At 36.3% G+C, this 17,544-nt stretch overlaps 1 protein-coding gene across 1 annotated transcript in view; it reads left to right on the top strand.

The window, feature by feature from the left end:
- Positions 1-8,485, top strand: part of LOC107656320 (metallophosphoesterase domain-containing protein 1-like) — a 35,755-nt gene extending 27,270 nt beyond the window's left edge. Inside the window, exons 5-7 of the mRNA XM_016444098.1 lie at positions 4,794-4,909; positions 6,561-6,674; positions 7,779-8,485. Coding sequence (XP_016299584.1) covers positions 4,794-4,909; positions 6,561-6,674; positions 7,779-7,897 — 349 coding nt within the window. The 3' untranslated portion in view covers positions 7,898-8,485. The remainder of the gene's footprint in view (positions 1-4,793; positions 4,910-6,560; positions 6,675-7,778) is intronic.
- The last annotated feature ends 9,059 nt before the right edge of the window (positions 8,486-17,544 follow it).

Genomic DNA, 17,544 nt, shown 5'->3' on the forward strand with positions numbered 1-17,544 from the left:
CATTATTAATTACTAAACACGCTCCACTGTGTGTGTGTGTGTGTGTGTGTGTCAGTGAATGCATGTGTTTTTGTGAACTTGTGTATGTGTTGTGGCTAGTAGTGTTGGTTTCACTTTTACATGCTGAGTGTTGCATAAGTCATGCTGGGGATCAAATGTCCCATATTTACCACGTTTTAACCCAGAGACAGACAGAGACAGAGTGGGGAACTCGGACAAATAGTGAAGTTGTGCAGAGCATGTGCAGCTATGTCTGACAGAAGCCTGGTCTAATCCCTTTATTGTCAGAGACTGATATACTCTGCCTTCCAGGGTTTCTCTTTCTCTCTTTCTCTGGTTTTGTGCAGTGTGTGTCTCTCCTGCTGTGCTGCTCGGACTGGAGCCCTGTGTGAATGGACCGCTTGCTTCTCTCAGATTAAACATCAAAGTCCAGCCGGCCCTGCAGTTCAGCACAATATGACGCAGCACACTGTGCTAAATATACAACGGCCTGAAAAATAAAGCTACACCGTGCTAAATATGCAACACTGCCTGAATATACAACTATAAAGCAGCACACAGCACTATATATAGAACAGGCTTAAAACTTAAGAATGGGTCACGATGATAAACTAGTAGTTTAGTTGATAGTTGATTAGTGAGGTTAACTAGTTTCAGATATTTCCTTGTGTTTTTTGATTGATATGTGTACGTGCCGACAGCGTGCTGTGCTTTAAAGGGGAACATAACACACACAGTTTCTAGCAAACTCATGTTAATCTTTCCCTGAAGGAGTGTATTTGGCACAAAAATGCTCCATCATACGTCCAGCTCGTTTTTTGAAACTTTGGCCATGTTTAGCATGAGAATCCATAACATCCCCCCCAACCCTCTTGTTAAAGCAGAATCTTTAAAGTCGGCATGAAATTTAAAATTCACTGTTTATTTTCAAATGCATGTGACTTGTCTTACTGTCAACAGTTCATACATTCATATATATTATATAATTTTATTTACTTATTTTTGATTCTCCATGATACAATCATTTGAGATATTTATTTTGTTTCGTTTTATTCAACAACTGACCTACATTACATTTATATTTCTTTTTTCATTCTCTAAGATAAAATAAATTAAATAAACACATTAATTGGTAATACTTTTAGTATTTTATTTTATTTTACTTAACAACCAAAGGATAAAGTCAAGTCCCAACCTACATTGTTTTTTTGTGTGAATTTATATTTCTTTGTTTTTTATTCTCAATGATATAGTAATTTAAGATATTACCAATTAATGTGTTTTTGTCTCGATTTTATTTACTTTTACTTGTTTAACAAGCCATTTCTTTCAGAAATGTTTTCATGTCATGAAAAGTTTTATTATAGTTAATTCATAGTACAAGAGTGTAAGTGAGCGCTTGTGTGATGTTGATAGCACTTCTTATGTGCTGGTAAATCTCAGTGGGCTGTTGTGACCCGCAAGCTATTAATTGAAACTCTCTTAATGAGGTTATGTGTGTGTGTGCACGGTAAAGAGGCTGTCTGATGTTGCCTCTTAACTCTTCAGAGATGTAATCTTATCCCTGTAGATTCCCAACCTCTTCTTATCCATGCACACATCTGGGACAGTGTCAGAAACGTCACATTACTAATTATTCACTTACATACCTGCTTCTGTGCCATGCACATACACTCTCTTTAATGTGCGCACACACAGAATAATGTGTACACCTCCTCTGTAATTGGGGTCAAGATACCACCAACATCTGTAATTACAGCAGCCAGGTGAGGATGTTGAACAAAAGCTCTCTCCATTTGCAGATAGCTTGTGTGTGTTTGTGTGTATATGTGTTGATATGCATTGCTATGCTCTAAAATATAGTGAGCTGCTTATGAAGGCAGCATTTTAAGGCTTTGTGAAAACTGTTTCACAGAGTGGGCAACTTAAAGGTATACTTCACCCAAAAGTGAAAATTCTGTTGTCATTTACTCACCTTCACGTTGTCTTTCTTCTGTGGAACATAAAATATGTTTTGAAGAATGTTGGTAACCAAACAGTTGCTAGAAACAGGTCTGTTAGCACAAACTTTACTGATCTGTGAATGGCATTTTTAATATTTCTACTCCATTTTCTCCATTTATTTCTTCCCAATTTTCATACACATTTTATCTTTACATTCAAAGTTCACCACCTTACCAGCAGCAAGAATTGAATTAGATTTCACATTTCTGTGAATCATTAATGCATTCTTTAAAAAAAAAAGAGAGCGATTTTCTTATAACTCCCATCTTCTCTTCCTTTAAAATCCTTGAAGTTAACCAATGGGATGAAATATTGAAGCACAGTCACCCCACAGCCTTTTCCCCCCAGCCATGCATTTAAAGATTTATGGCAAAACTGCACCGATATCATTTGGCCAAGAGAGGTTTTGCACTTGTACACGCTCACTGATTCGACCCAAACCCTACTTCACCCCAAGACTGTTTTAAAGCCAGTGGTGACAAACAGACATCCGATTAGGTTTGCTTTTTATTAGTGATTCCTAATAAAACAAGATGAATAATAATAAAAAAAATTAATAAAATGTTTTTTTTTAATTGGCAACATCCTAGCAATACACTAGCAACCACTCTGAACACCTTAGCACTGTGGTGATGAGTTTTGTGTGGGCAAATACCCTTTACATTTGCTTCAGAAATTGAAAAATGTAGTTTGCAAAGTATTTCTTCTGCTTTTGCGCTGATGTGGCATCATGGGAGTAAAGGCATGACAACAAACAGCTGTCTTTGCTTTCTATTCACCTTGACAAATGAAAAAACATCTGAATTGATAAATACACAGATGGTTTAGTACATCAAGTATACTAGTCATTCCTTGTCCCATTTGAAGGAATTGCACATGTTCTTCTGATCTTTTGGCTTGATAAAATCTCCATTAAACTAAATCAGAATTTCTGAATTACATAATTGCTTGTATTTTTAAGACATTTTAATGCTGTTTTCACAGCATCTCCCTTTCTGTCTGTGTTCACACACAACCCTCCCTCTCTCATTTTCTTTCTGTTTATTAACCTCTCTCTGCTCAGTTAGAAAAATCTGTTTGGGACACCAATAATGAGTCCTTTCTCGAGCCAGTGTAATTGAGACGTCCGTGTAAAGATGAAAATGAATATTTAAATAGCACAATCAATATGCAAAGGCCATTTTAAAGGAATCATATGATGCTGCTAAAAATAACATTATTTTGTGTATTTGGTGTAATGAAATGTGTTTATGCGGTTTAAGGTTCAAAAAACACATTATTTTCCACATACTGTACATTATTGTTTCTCCTCTATGCCCCGCCTTTCTGAAACGCATCGATTTTTACAAAGCTCATCAGTCTGAAAAAGCGAGGTGTGCTGTGATTGGCCAGCTATCCAGTGCGTTGTGATTGGCCGAATACCTCAAGCGTGAGACGGAAATTTCCTCAGCAACCAGCACGGATCAGCTCCAGCGCGGGATGCTGATGCGTCAGCCAGCTATAAAAGTAAACGTTTCAAGTGACTGTTCTCTATAAATTACAAAATCCACGTAGAGGCAAGGGAACCTTCATGTGTAAACTGACACACAAACACACACACAAGAGTCTTTCAACATACTCGCACACATAAATGTGCAAATCTGCCACAGCAGAGGAAGATGGATCTTGGGACAGATTGTTAGTGACATGTTAATTTCTATACCGTCACTCAAGCTTGGTGCATCTGCAATCAAAGTGATGGGGCATAGGCAAAACCATCAGTAATAAAATTTTAAAGTTACACTTTAGATCAGGGAACACATATTCACTATTAACTAAGAATTTTCCCCCTTAATAAATCCTATTTTGCTGCTTATTGATTGTAAGTAAGGTAGTTGTTATAGTAGTTATGTTTAGGTATTGGGTTGGGTTAAGGGATCTAGAATATGGTCATGCATTAATATTTGCTTTAAGTACTAATAAACTTCCAATATGCAAGTAATTTGCATGCTAATAAGCAACTAGTTAATAGTGAATAGTGTTCCCTGATCTAAAGTGTTACCATTCTAACAATATAAAATATATTTATATATATAAAATCATTCTACAATATTTATTTTAATTAATTTATTATTTTATATAAAATTTGTAATATTTTAAGATGTTCATACTAATTAATAAACTAAAACTAAATTTTTGTATTTTATTTTTTGTTTATATGACGTTAAGACCAAGTAGAAACCTCTGACAAAGATTCCATTTGCTGTGTGCTGAAGAAATGCACAAATGGTAATCCTTCTATGTCTTGCGCCCACTTACCAGCCTTTACGTACAGTTTGGACTACTGGACGAACGTTACATCACCTAATTAATATTCATAAACCAAGCTTTTCAAATCATCCCTACTCTCCTCCTTTTTTAGATTGTGATGGTAGAGAGATGACAGTGGGGGAAAGAAAAAGATGAGGACTCAATCTAAGTTGGCCTGAAACCTGTGAATTTTTCACTCCTATTTCAATTATTTTTTCCGCTTACATTTAGTAAAAGATGTGAGAAAGATGCCAGATCAAAGTGATTGCTATTTGTGATTTGGGGGGGGGTTTCTGTTATTTTATCATCATCATAGACCCAAGATCTTTCACAGATTCTCCATACACAGATCCTAATGGAAATGTCATCTTGTTTTCATCAGCGGTAGAGCAGTCTGGGTAAAAGATCAGTGAAGCACAGGGGAAGATATTGGCAGTAATGTTCACGGTCACATCAGTAGGCCTTAACTGTGTTTTTTCCTTCTTTATGTATGTTTTCAGGCAGCCATGGTACTACGGCTGGGGTTTTAATCTTCAACGAGGACAAGCACTGCTGGACAAGTGGAATCAGATTCCAGATTCCACAGATATTCTTCTCACACACTGCCCTCCTCTGGGTAAGACCTAAATCACACACAAATGCACACACACAAAGCATGCGGTAATGGTTATTCCCCATTATGTTGTCTTCATCCTCGCGCACGCACACTCTTTTGCTCTGAGGCTTTGGCAGATGGAGTTGCTACAGCAGGCTGCTAAAGCATGCAACACTGAGACGCTGTTCGCAGTGCAGCAAATCCCTTCGCACATAATAAAACCTTCACACACACAGTCATATGTACTGAGAACGGAAGTTTGTGCATAAAGACAGCTGTGGTTTAAAACACTAAGCTTTTGGGCTTTGAGATTGTGACAATGTGTAATTCTCATGGTAAAGACGTGTCTCACTATACATTTGTGCAAATGTGGGTGTTTATCATAGTGTTGCAAATTAGCCCCAAATGACATCTCTGAAGATTCACAGCGAGTCTGTGCATTATGTATGTGTAAACATCAGACTACAATTGTAAAATCAAGTCTGTAATGATCATTTTAGATTCAGTTCATTCATATATAAGAGTAAGTCTCTTCTCAAATAAATGTTCATTTTCGTATGAAAATAATTTAAAAAATAATTAAAAAGTGCAGATGGATGTAAGAATATGTCCTGTGTACTGAGATCATTAAAGGTGGGGTAAGCGATTTCTGGTAGCCAATGTTGACATTTGAAATCACCAAAACAAACACGCCCCTACCCCAAAAGGGTCTCGCCCCTATTTTGATAGCTCCGCCCCACACATACGTACGCAACCCAGGCAACGATTAGTTGCGAGTGGCGCGGCACGACAAAATACTATAGAACTCATTATAATCAGTGATGCTGTCTACACCATAGATATATATACATATTCTTTTGTTGTTGTTTTCCTCTTTTGTTTTTTATCCGCCATCTCTATCTTTCTGTCGCTCGGCTCGGCTAATGTCCGTCCTGTGCTGTGCACTGAACGCTCTCTCCTCCACATCATGAGTAGACATGCCCCTTACTGCTGATTGGCTATAAGTTTGTTTTGCTACTCGGCCCGAATCAGTTTTCTAAAGCGTTTTTGAAAAATCGCTTACCCCACCTTTAACTTGAAATCATGTACTCGCTCTATACTTGGTGTAGGTTTGGAAATCAAGAACTGGTTTGAAATCTGGACTCAAACTTCATGATGTTATTGGTTTTGGATGTGTAAACATTTTTGGACTCACGCAATTAATTGTGAAAGGAAAATCAAAATTCAGGATGTAAATTACTAGTCCTACTATGGCTAAGGCTTAGCTCATGAATATTAATTAGTTCACGCCTAAGTTGCTTGGTAACCTTCCTAGAGCATCCAGTCACATCTAATTAAAATTCCGTGAGTCAAGACTTCACCCTTGTTGAGTTCTTAAATTAGCAGCTCGGACGTGCAAGATGTTGTGTTATGGTGACTTTGTAAAAAAAAAAATCCATTACTTCTTCCTTAAAATTGCCAAAACGTCATTAAGAATATGAAACACTGTGGAATCAGAACTACAGTCTTTATTCATTATGATTCTCTTCCCTAACTTGGTACATCTGGCATTTGTTCAGCTTGTAACTCCAAAAGCGTAAATTAACCAAATTGTCTGTTCTAACATCATATATTTCTGTCTTTTTCTTTGCCTTTTGATGTTCATATTAGTCATTATACTACCTTTTTGTAGGTTTTTTGGACTGGGTGCCCAGGAAGATGCAGCGTGTTGGCTGTATGGAGCTGTTGAACACTGTCCAGAGGAGAGTTCAGCCCAAACTGCATGTATTTGGGCACATTCATGAAGGTAATCGCATGAGATGATAAGAGTCGCAATTGTCTATACATCACATGCATGAAATCCATGCAGCCCTGTGATCTCAAACATATTTGTTCATGCTGCCACGTCAATCTGCCTGTTTTGGGGTTAGCAGGGCAGAGTCTGTCCCATGCTGCTTTGCCTTCTGACAGCTCCATAGCAAAAACTAGATCACATTCATATTCACAGTAAATTTAGAACACACACTCAAAATGCGTTTAGTAAAGGATTCTCATCTTTGTAGGCAATATGATTTCATTTTACATGTGTGTACGCTTGTGTTTTGTGCTTTGCATGTCTGTGTTTGACTCTGTGCCATGTTTATGTTATGGCACAGAAATGTGCAAAAATAGCTCCACTTGTTTGCTAGCTGTTATGTGTCATTTTTTGCTGTTTGCAATTTATACACTTTAATCATACACACTGCATGTTTATTTGTACTTACCATTTAGCTATTAACACTTTAACCCTCATTTTTGACCTTATTAAAGGAATGGTTAACCCAAATTGAAAATTTGCTTTAAGGGATAGTTCACCCAAAAATAAAAATTTGCTGTTAATTTACTCACCCTCAGGCCATCCAAGATGTAGGTGACTTTTTTTCTTTAGTAGAAGTAAAGAAGATTTTTAGGTGAAACTGTTGTCCTTGGAGCTGACCAAGGCTTATGGTTATCCCTTTAAAGGCCGTCCAAGATGTAGGTGAGTTTGCTTCTTGCTCAGAACAGTTTGGGTGAAATTTAGCATTACGTCACTTGCTCACCAATGGATCCTCTGCAGTGAATGGGTGCCGTCAGAATGAGAGTCCAAACAGCTGCTAAAAACATCACAATAATCCACAAGTAATCAATTGGTGAGCAAGTGATGTAATGCTAAATTCTGTTCCGATAAAGAAACAAAATCATCTATCTTGGATCGCCTGAGGGTGAGTACATGTTCAGGAAATGTTCATCTTTGGGTGAACTATTCCTTTAATATCATTTTGTATCAGTGTTCACCTTTTAAATGCGTGTTAACGTATTTTCACAAAAACAAAACATGCATGACATTCTTCAACTTAATGAATCGGAATATCTTTGTGTTTGTGCGAGCTAGGTTACGGTATGATGAAAGATGGAACCACCACGTTCATTAATGCCTCGGCGTGCACTGTGAACTTCCAGCCTATGAACCTGCCCATCGTTTTCGACTTGCCCAATCCCAGGAGCTCATGATTGAACTGGGACCTGCCCCCCACCCCTTTCAATCAGGGTCCCATTTTGAGCATGCACGGATGCTGCGTAGTGTATATAGAGTGGACGAGAGACGCTAATTTGGATATTCGCAAGGATATTTCCATCCATTTTTGTGACGTATGCCACGCTCAGACACAAGATAGTGGCGCTCGCCTCCCTGACATGGATGTTTGTACTGTTTTCTGAATTTGACTCTTGCGTTGCACTTGAATCGGCGTGACAATCGCGTGTACTTAAAGTCATGGAAGCCAATCAGTGCTCGAGATGATGGGAAGCCAAGCTTTCTTCTCATTGGCTGGCACTTATTTAAGGAACTTTGTAACCTTGTAGCCTCAATGGACATCTGACTTGGAAAAAACTTTTTTCTTTTGCTCTGGATCCACTCTTGAAAGTTACAGGATATGCCCAGAGGAAACACTGCGCTATGGTGCAAACAAGTTTGTTCAGGGTCTTTACCATTTCTATCTTTCTCTCTCTCTCTTTCTCTGAGTCTCAGACTCTCATCCTACTTTTTCCTATCTGCTCTGTTGTTATATGTTGCTCTTTTGAACTTGGGGCCATGTTGGGTTTCACTGGGAGATGAAACGGCCCTAAACAGGAATGTAACATTTAAAATATTGATGGTGAAAAAAAAACAAAAAAGTGTCAGAATATTTTCCTGTGTTCTCCACATTTTCATGCCGCCTTTGTTGTTCGATTTACTGTAAACGTGTAAAACTGTGAGTGTGTTTCAAGCAAACGGTCCCTTACTAAAGCAGTGTGGACTTTTACAGTAGTTTGAAGTGTTTAAGGTCAAATATTTAAAAGTTCTTCTTAAGCACAGCCGTTAACGTCCCTCCTCCGAATATCAAAGACTCGTCATGCACGCAAAGTGCGCTTTTGCATAACAAGAATATGTTGTACTTTGATCCACACGCTCCCCACTATAATTTATTAACATTCCTCCTGGCGATAATTTATTCCCATGTGTTTTACAGATCTTCAGCATTTACTGTGTGTGGCATTAGGCCTAATATGACGGTTCTGTTAGATGTGCAGAGGGTTTTCATCTCCTCCATATAAATGGATGAATAAAAATGAACAAATGGAACGAATTATAGCTCTGCGTGTGTGTGCGTGCATCTGTGGGCTCCTGTGTGTACGAACGCAATCAATTGCTACTCTTTCATAGCCTGAGGAAAAGAACGAATCAGAGCACTGAGAGATCGAAGAGATAAAAAGAAAAATATTGGAAACGCCAACTAGGAAGGATGAGTTGATGGCTGTGAGACAGATTTCTGTCTCATCTTTTTTTATTTATTTTTTAAGGGTTTTTCTTGCTGTTTGTACACTTGTTTGCATTCGGTCAGAGGTGCTTCGCAATCTCTTTTTCTTTCTTCATTCATTCTTGCCCGTATGAGGCCTATTCTTTGAAGACGCTGTCGTCAGGTTTACTGCTGTGCTTCAGTTATTTTTTTCCCAGCATGCTGTTCTGAATTTCCAAACAGATTTCTGTACGTTGTTAATTCATTGTGTTGTGAAATTTCAATGAAAAAGATACAATTTGGGAGATTCTTTTGTTTTTCGTCACGTAATTTTATGCCTTCTAAAGAGTTATGGTGTTGAATAAATTCTAGCAGAGATGAATTCTGTCAAAACTTTTTCTTTTTGTTCTGGAAAAGATAATTTAAAGAGTAAATGTCTACACACTAATATTAATGTTTCAAAATTGTATTAAACAATCTCAGCGTTTCAAACTCTGTCTTCAATGTGAAATAAACCCATAGAGACAAGTAATGACATCATCAGATTATCTGCCCACAGGAAGTTACATGATTTATAAACAAATAAAGAAAATGGGGTTATTTTACAACAGTTTATTTTATACCAGTAAAAATCCACATATTGTTTTATATATTCTGAGAACATTAGGAGAACACTAATATAAAAATTTTGACCAAATGCTCTTTTTTTTTTTTCATAGTTTTTGGTCATTATTAGTAAGCTGATAATCATTTTTATTGTCATGGCCAATAACTTATAAATGCCTAATATTGAAATTCTGTAATATTTTGTATTTATATATTTTTAAAGGGGACATAACACACACAGTTTCACCCAATCTCATGTTAATCTTGAGTACCTATAGAGTAGTACTGCATCCTTCATATCTCCAAAAAGTCTTTAGTTTTATCATATTTATAAAAGAAAGATACAGCTTTACGATTCTCTCCGGAAAAAGCCGAGCTCCCGGTGGCGCGCCGTGGGCGGAGCTAAAGATTGACGAGCACTTGAGCTCCGACTGCCAACAAAACACAGACATTTGATGCAGTTTCACTTACCGTCTACAGTTCTGAATCATGACCGGGATCTTTTATAGCTAGGACCGCTCCATTCTTCAGTATCAAATGATGTGCAAATACAGCGTCGAACTGGGTCTTGTTTATAAAACGTTCATCAACAAACACGCTTGTGAAACTGTGTTGCTGCTCCGGAAAAACAAACTGTATCCACTGTTTACATAACGTTGGGTTCTTTAGGAAGCTGAACAAAGTTATCTTTCCCTTACAACCAAAAACACACTTCTTTAGAGACATTCTTCCCGAGCAAGTCCCGTGCAGCGCTGCCGCCGGATGAAGCGCGTTGATAGGCGCGATCTCGCTCTTGCTCTGGTCGATGTGTGCGCGGGTGCGCTCTTCCGGGAGAAATGCCCATATAAGGAGTTCCACCCTCGTCTATGTCATGAAGAGCCACGATCGAAAAAAACTGTCCAAAACTTGTGCAAACCCGGAAGTAAGATTTTTAGCACAGAAATACTCCGTCATATGTCCAAATTGTTTTTTGAAATTTTGTCCATGCTTAGCATGAGAATCCAACTCTTTAACAGTGTAAACAACTCTGAATGCATGAAACAGCATTGTACCCCCCCATCTTTTGTTGTACTATGTATGCAAAAGATGAAAATATGATATCATGTGACTTCCTGAAATCATGTTAATCTGATAATCTCATTACCCTAACGCTATATAACTAGGGTTTTTCCTGGTGTTACGTCCCAGGATGTATTAATATTATTATTGTTGTCCTTAAATTTATTTTACTGTGGTTTATAAAACAGGGGGCGATATTCTAGAGCTGAAAACATTGCTGTTTTCTGTGTTCAGTTTAGAGCAACACTTGTTTCATTTTTCTGGATTGTGTCCTTTATCTGTACCTAACAAGTTGGATGTGCACACTTTTTTCTGGAGTTTCTCCAAAGATCATTCACACAAATTAAATTCAAACACATCACAATCACCAAGATATAACCCATTTCTCCATCAATCTCTCGTTGTGCCTCTTAAATTAAAACTTATCCCCATCACTGGGGTATATCCTTATTCTTCTTCAATCTCCCTTTCATTTCTGTTATTTTTTTTCTCTATCTGCATTTGACATGAGTCGATTCCACATTATTACACTCTCACTTTTTAGTCCTAATCAAAGGACTCTGAATTTCATATCAATTATCTGCACATGCCTAAAACTTAATTTATGTAGGTAAAAACTGTCCTCAATCTTGTATCACTTCGGCCTTCCTTCTTCCACACCTCTGCACATCCTAATGAAATCCCTCATTCAAATAATTACACGAGTAATCCTGCGGGATGGAAGGTAATTTATTCCGGACTGGCTTTTACAATGCCATTAAAAACTCTGTTCTCTGTTATCCTTCCTGTCTCTGGCCACTTTTTACCTACATGTTCCCTATTACTCTCCTTTCGCGCCCACCTCCATTTTCTTAGATCTTTTTTCCCCTCTTTACATCTACTCATGTGGCATCCACTGCATCCTCTTTAGTACACACCATCAACATCTGTCTCTCTGTCGACTTGTGTGCTTTACACAACAATGTCCTCTACTGTCTGTCTCTCTCCCTGCGTCTCTTATAAACTCGCAAATACATCTTCGACATGTTCTTGTCAGCTGTTTCAGGCTCTTAAAGCTGAACAAAAGGCCTGGTGTAGTGCATTTTAACGCTGTTAAACATCCCGGGGCGTGCCGTCTGGCTCGCTCTGAAACTTGATGCCAATCGAAGGAATACGGGTGGAACAAATGCGTATGCAACTGCCGCTGGAAAAAAGAAAACGCAAAACAATTAGGCGCAACAATGCATGCTGATTACTGTCATATGCTGCTTATTTATGAGCAATGTTTGTTGTGACAAAGATGTTTGATTTTTATCATCTTTGAATTACTCGTATCCTGAAGCAGAAGTTGGTTGACTTATTCTATAAAGAAACCTTTTAAAATTTGGAAACTGAATGCTGTTATTTGCTACGGTGTCATCCTTAATGACTACAAAATGTCCTCCGGGGGGAATATTTTTTTAGACCTGAATAAATTTCACATTTCTGAACAAATTGTCACATAATTACAGTTAAGTGGATGCGAGACAATATACTGCTTTATAGGGGATTTTATATACTTTTTATCACATATGGTCGATGTCCACTTTTGGGCTGTCATGCTATAGTCTATATCAAATCATCTTAAAATATTAATAATTTAAATAAAAACATTTTTTATCACATTCACACAGCAGGACTATTTAAATGAACTTGTTATGGCAAAAAGGTGAAAAACATTAAAAAACATTATTTAAATATTGAATTTATATATTAAAATATTTAAAACTAGTGTTTAAAAATACAGAAAACCATAGAAGTTACAGTGCCTAAAATATGTCCTTTCTTATTTTACATTAAAATAAATATGAATCTATAATCTAATATTCATGGGCATGTTACATGTATATTTTTAGGCTATATATTTTTATCAATCATATTTATCTACATATTGCTTCAAACAAATGCAGTCTTTCCCTTGAAATAAGACTGTAGGAAACTATTCGTTGTGTAATGAATATTTATATGTGTATATTCAATATTCAGATCCAGCACTATGCTGGGTCATAAATGTAATGCAATATGAAGTATGTGGCACCTTTCTAAAGTGATGGATTCCTTTAGTTTCATTACACTTGAATTACACTCTTTAAAAAATTTGAGAGATGAAACGTCTCGGTTACGTAAGTAACCCTCGTTCCCTGAAGGAGGGAACGGAGACGTCACGTCGGAACAATCTCCTGAATTTTTATTATTTATTATTATTTTTAGCTATATAAATCTGACCATAATTTTAAGCTTCATTGAGCTTCATAATTTTTTTTTCTTTTGAAAGAAGTTAATACATTTATTAAGCAAGGACGCATGAAATTGATCAAAGGTAACAGTGAAGGTATTTATAATATTACAAAAGATTTCTATTTAACAAACATGCAGTATTCATCAAAGAATCCTGACAAAAAAAAATCAACATTTACACAAAATATTAAGCAGCAGAACTGTTTCCAACTGATAATAATGAGAAATTGTTCTTGAGCACCAAATCAGCATATTAGAACTTAACCATCACAGGATAAATTACGTTCAAATAATTTTAAATTGTAATATTATTTCACAACATTGTTAGTGTATTTTTTATCAAATAAAAGCAGACTTGGTGAGTAAAAGAGACTGGGGAAAAAAACATTGAAAAATCTTGCTGACCCCAAACTTTGAACGTTAGTGTATATAATTATTTATTTTTTTACTGTAACCTACATGAAAAACTAAAAGTCATGAAGTTTATTATTTGCAAGGTCAAGATGCATTGTCCTAGCTGGCTTCATTAACATATGAAACATCATCACCACAAATGCCTTAGGGGGCATTGATATAAACGAAGAACAATAGCAGCCATCTTATTGCATGCAGAATACAAATGGCCTCTCTTGGAATAAATAAGTCTTATTTATCTTTTGTAATTTACAACAATGATTAGTCATTTGGTTTATAATGCAGAATATTGCAGCATAAATGGTCTAAGAAATGTTAAGATGCCAAATTTAGCTCGGGTTGCCAGGTTTAGCCTCTCTCTCCCACTTTTAGCATGGCGTAGGGCGTCAAGGACTTACTCCGTGGGGAGTCACGCAAAACCAGCACTCCTCCTCACTCATTGAATAACTGGCTGTAGCATTGTTTTCCATAAAAACAAGTATATGAACTTAACATGTTTCCTAAATGTCTGCAAACATATTATGGTATTTTTATGTTTTAGCACAGTCAACAAATTACATACAGCATATTTAAACATACTCCAAAAATTTTATTTTTTTACAACTTCAAACAGTCATTTTTTTTACAGTCAAGCACAGTCTCATCAAATGTTGTGTCCACTGACACACTGTCTCTTATAATGCTTTTGAGAGATTTGACAATGGATGTAAAGTGGCAGTAATTTGGCTTTCTCTCCAAGGTCTCATAGTCTAGGATGAAAAGAATTAATATATCTGGCCTATTCAATCAAAATTTATCTGAAATATTAAGCACTACATAATTATTTTACAGGTGCACTGGGCTCCTTGAACTACTAAGTAACAATGAACAGTAATTTGATGAACAGTAATCTGTGCCCTGAACTGCTGGTTAGAGAGCAACCGATGACATCATGCCTGTAGGACGAGGTCATAGTAATGATGATTTAGTATGACATTATCCAACATTGATTTTACAATTCATGAATACCTTGAACTTGAACTGTCTAGCAAGTAAGAATTTCATTACACATTCATTATTTACTTTCTAAAACATTATCCATCTCTCTAAAGTGCAGGTAAATGGACTGAATCACAAAAATGGATGGCAGTGGCCAGGTCTCTCACCATTTCATTTCCTGTAGCACAACCACCACTCTTTAGAAAGATCCATTCTCAACATCTGGAAGGGATGTAGTACCGTGAGTAAAAAAATTATTTGAAAACATATGCACAGATAATTACTTGATCCAACTTCAATCTCTCATGATACAGCAACGGCTAGTATCATTTAATTAGAGCTTGGTAACATAATGAAAATGAACACATAGCTCTTCACCGAAGGTTTCTGCTGTCTAATCATAAAGTAGAAGATCTGATCCTATCAACTGATCTACTCATTAGATTAAGAAGACATAAACATTGTGCTCTCAGACAGCTTTGAACAGAGCTTATTGTTCTCTTTATCAGGGCAGTAACCACCAGTGTTGGGGGTAACGCATTGCAAGTAACGTGAGTTACGTAATCAGATTACTTTTTTCAAGTAACTAGTAAAGTAACGCATTACTTTTTTAATTTACAAGAAAATATCTAAGTTACTTTTTCAAAAAAGTAACGCCAGTTACTAGGTTTTCCCATTTATTGACTGACAAGTCTCCTGTCCCCATATTGGGAGAAATCGGAAGTGCAGAGGAGTTGTGTGCGCTGTGTGAACATGATGCTACTGTAGTTCTAGACTAAATGTGAATGTGCATTAATTCATCCCACTCACAAAAAAACAGATTTAGTATTCATCAAAATTAATTAAAACAGTGAGATGCAAACTCGGAATATGATGCAAACCTGCAATAATTAAATATGTTAAATAACACAAATGTATCTAATCCCATTTTATTAACCAATGTCTTTGCTGCTGACCTTTGATGATCCAGTTCAACCATACTAATAAGCAAAAATGACTTTAGATAAACTAACAATTGTGCTTCATTGTTTTTTTTTTTTTATTTATTGCTGAAGAGTGTTTATTCTCCTGCGTTCTACTGTACAGACGTGAATTTACTTTTCCTTCAGCCTGAGGTTTATTCATTACACTTTTTGGTGTGAAAGGGCTTTTACATTTGCTATAAATAGAACTTCTTATATTAAAAACAATCAAGCCCTGTTCATATTTAAAAAGTAACGTGAAAGTAACGCAAAAGTAATATAATGCATTACTTTCCATCAAAAGTAACTAAGTAATGTAATTAGTTACTTTTTAGGGAGTAACGCAATATTGTAATGCATTACTTTTAAAAGTAACTGTAAAAAAGTAAAAGTAAAATGTAAAAAGTTACATTTATAGGCTTGTCTGACAAAATGGTCTAACAGCACTCATTAACATTATTGAGATGGCAATCAAATCAAAGAAGACAAGTGTGATGCTTCAGTTTTAACGGCGATAAACTACAAGCTAAAGCTAAACATTTAATATTTTACAACTGTTTTACAACAGAAATGTTAGAAGACCAATCCATAATATCCAGTGATGTAAACTACTCAACTTTTTTGTCAAATTTTGCTGTTTTAAATTGAAAATATAGGCTATCATTTATGTGATTCATATAATTCTTAATGGAATGTGACCAAAAACAACATTAACAGGGTCGCATATTCAGCATAAGATTAAGAGTGAATGCATATTTTAAAATAAAAATATTAAAAACATCAGTAAAAATATAATCTTTTTTTTTTTTCATTTTTAATTTTTTCTCTTTCTTTTCCTTTCTTCCCTGAAATTCCTTAACTCCTTTATGTATTAGGTGTCATTCTTTAAATAAAAACAACCACTAGTAAATGGCCAGAAAAAACGAGAAAAAACCTAGAATAAAAATGCTACTTAATTTTAAAATATATATGTATATTTTTTTATGTTGCATTTAAACTCTACTTGGAGATTTAATGGGCATGATGCATATGGTGATGATCAATAAGCCATAAAAACATGTTTTTGAAGTCATCACAATGGCATCAAATCTGTCTGCAGTATTATGTCATGATCATGATGTAATAAATCTGTGGAGAGACCGAGAATCTAAATAGCAGTGAATGTATGGTTATAGAGTCGTTTGCATATTCACATACTGAGAAGTGCTACTACAGGCGCACTGATGACAGAATATGAAGGAAAGCAGAAAGATCTTGGACATGTCAAGCCATCTGTTCTGAGATTCTGAAATGAGATATTGATGTAACAGGTTTGATACGTGCTCAGGGAAAACTTATTGTATCGAATCCGAATGAGTCTATTTGACATTTACACTTTATCGTCATACTTCATCTGTTGCTCTTTTAAACATGTACACACATGTATTTTTTTAGATGCAATATATTCCTGCCGTGCCATAGGATTGGCTAATGTTATTGTGTAGATGTTGGCGCTGGTGCCAGGTTTGAATTCCAGCAGGTGCTGTGCATTGGTTTCCTTGGTGACAAACTTCAAACTGTCTCACAAGTCTTGTTCAGATTCTCTGTCCGTGAAGTGGAAAGCAGTGAAGATGGTCTGCCAAAATCCATCACATTCTCCAACATCTAATCCATCATCAGATTAGCATGCAGAGAGATTGACAAAATGCATGACTCTAAACACGTTCTGGTTGGATTGATTTGTGTGTGTGTGTGCGTGCTGTGTTTTGGTCTGGTCTTCAGTTTGGTTCTCCTCCACTTTGAATAAGAGAACTGATCTCCCACCATCACCACATACACTGCTTCCAGTTGCACAGATGAACATTAATATGAATATTTGCGTGGAAGATGCATTTCTTTGCATGTTTTTATAACTCTGCATATCAATGATATCTCCAGCTCTTTGTCAAGAATGTTACACTAGATTCCATGGTGATTTTAAAAGGTTCGTAAGTCCTGTTTTAAAAGATGAAGGAAATATTCATTTTAGATATGAGAGCTTGGAATGATCCCAAAAAATGATAAGATTATTTTCCTCATTTAGATCATTGGTTATTGTCTGGTTTTGTTTCAGGACCCAGATTTTACA

The sequence above is a fragment of the Sinocyclocheilus anshuiensis genome, unplaced genomic scaffold (genome assembly GCF_001515605.1).
Source record: "Sinocyclocheilus anshuiensis isolate Anshui unplaced genomic scaffold, SAMN03320099.WGS_v1.1 scaffold183, whole genome shotgun sequence".
In the NCBI taxonomy this organism is placed as follows: domain Eukaryota; kingdom Metazoa; phylum Chordata; class Actinopteri; order Cypriniformes; family Cyprinidae; genus Sinocyclocheilus; species Sinocyclocheilus anshuiensis.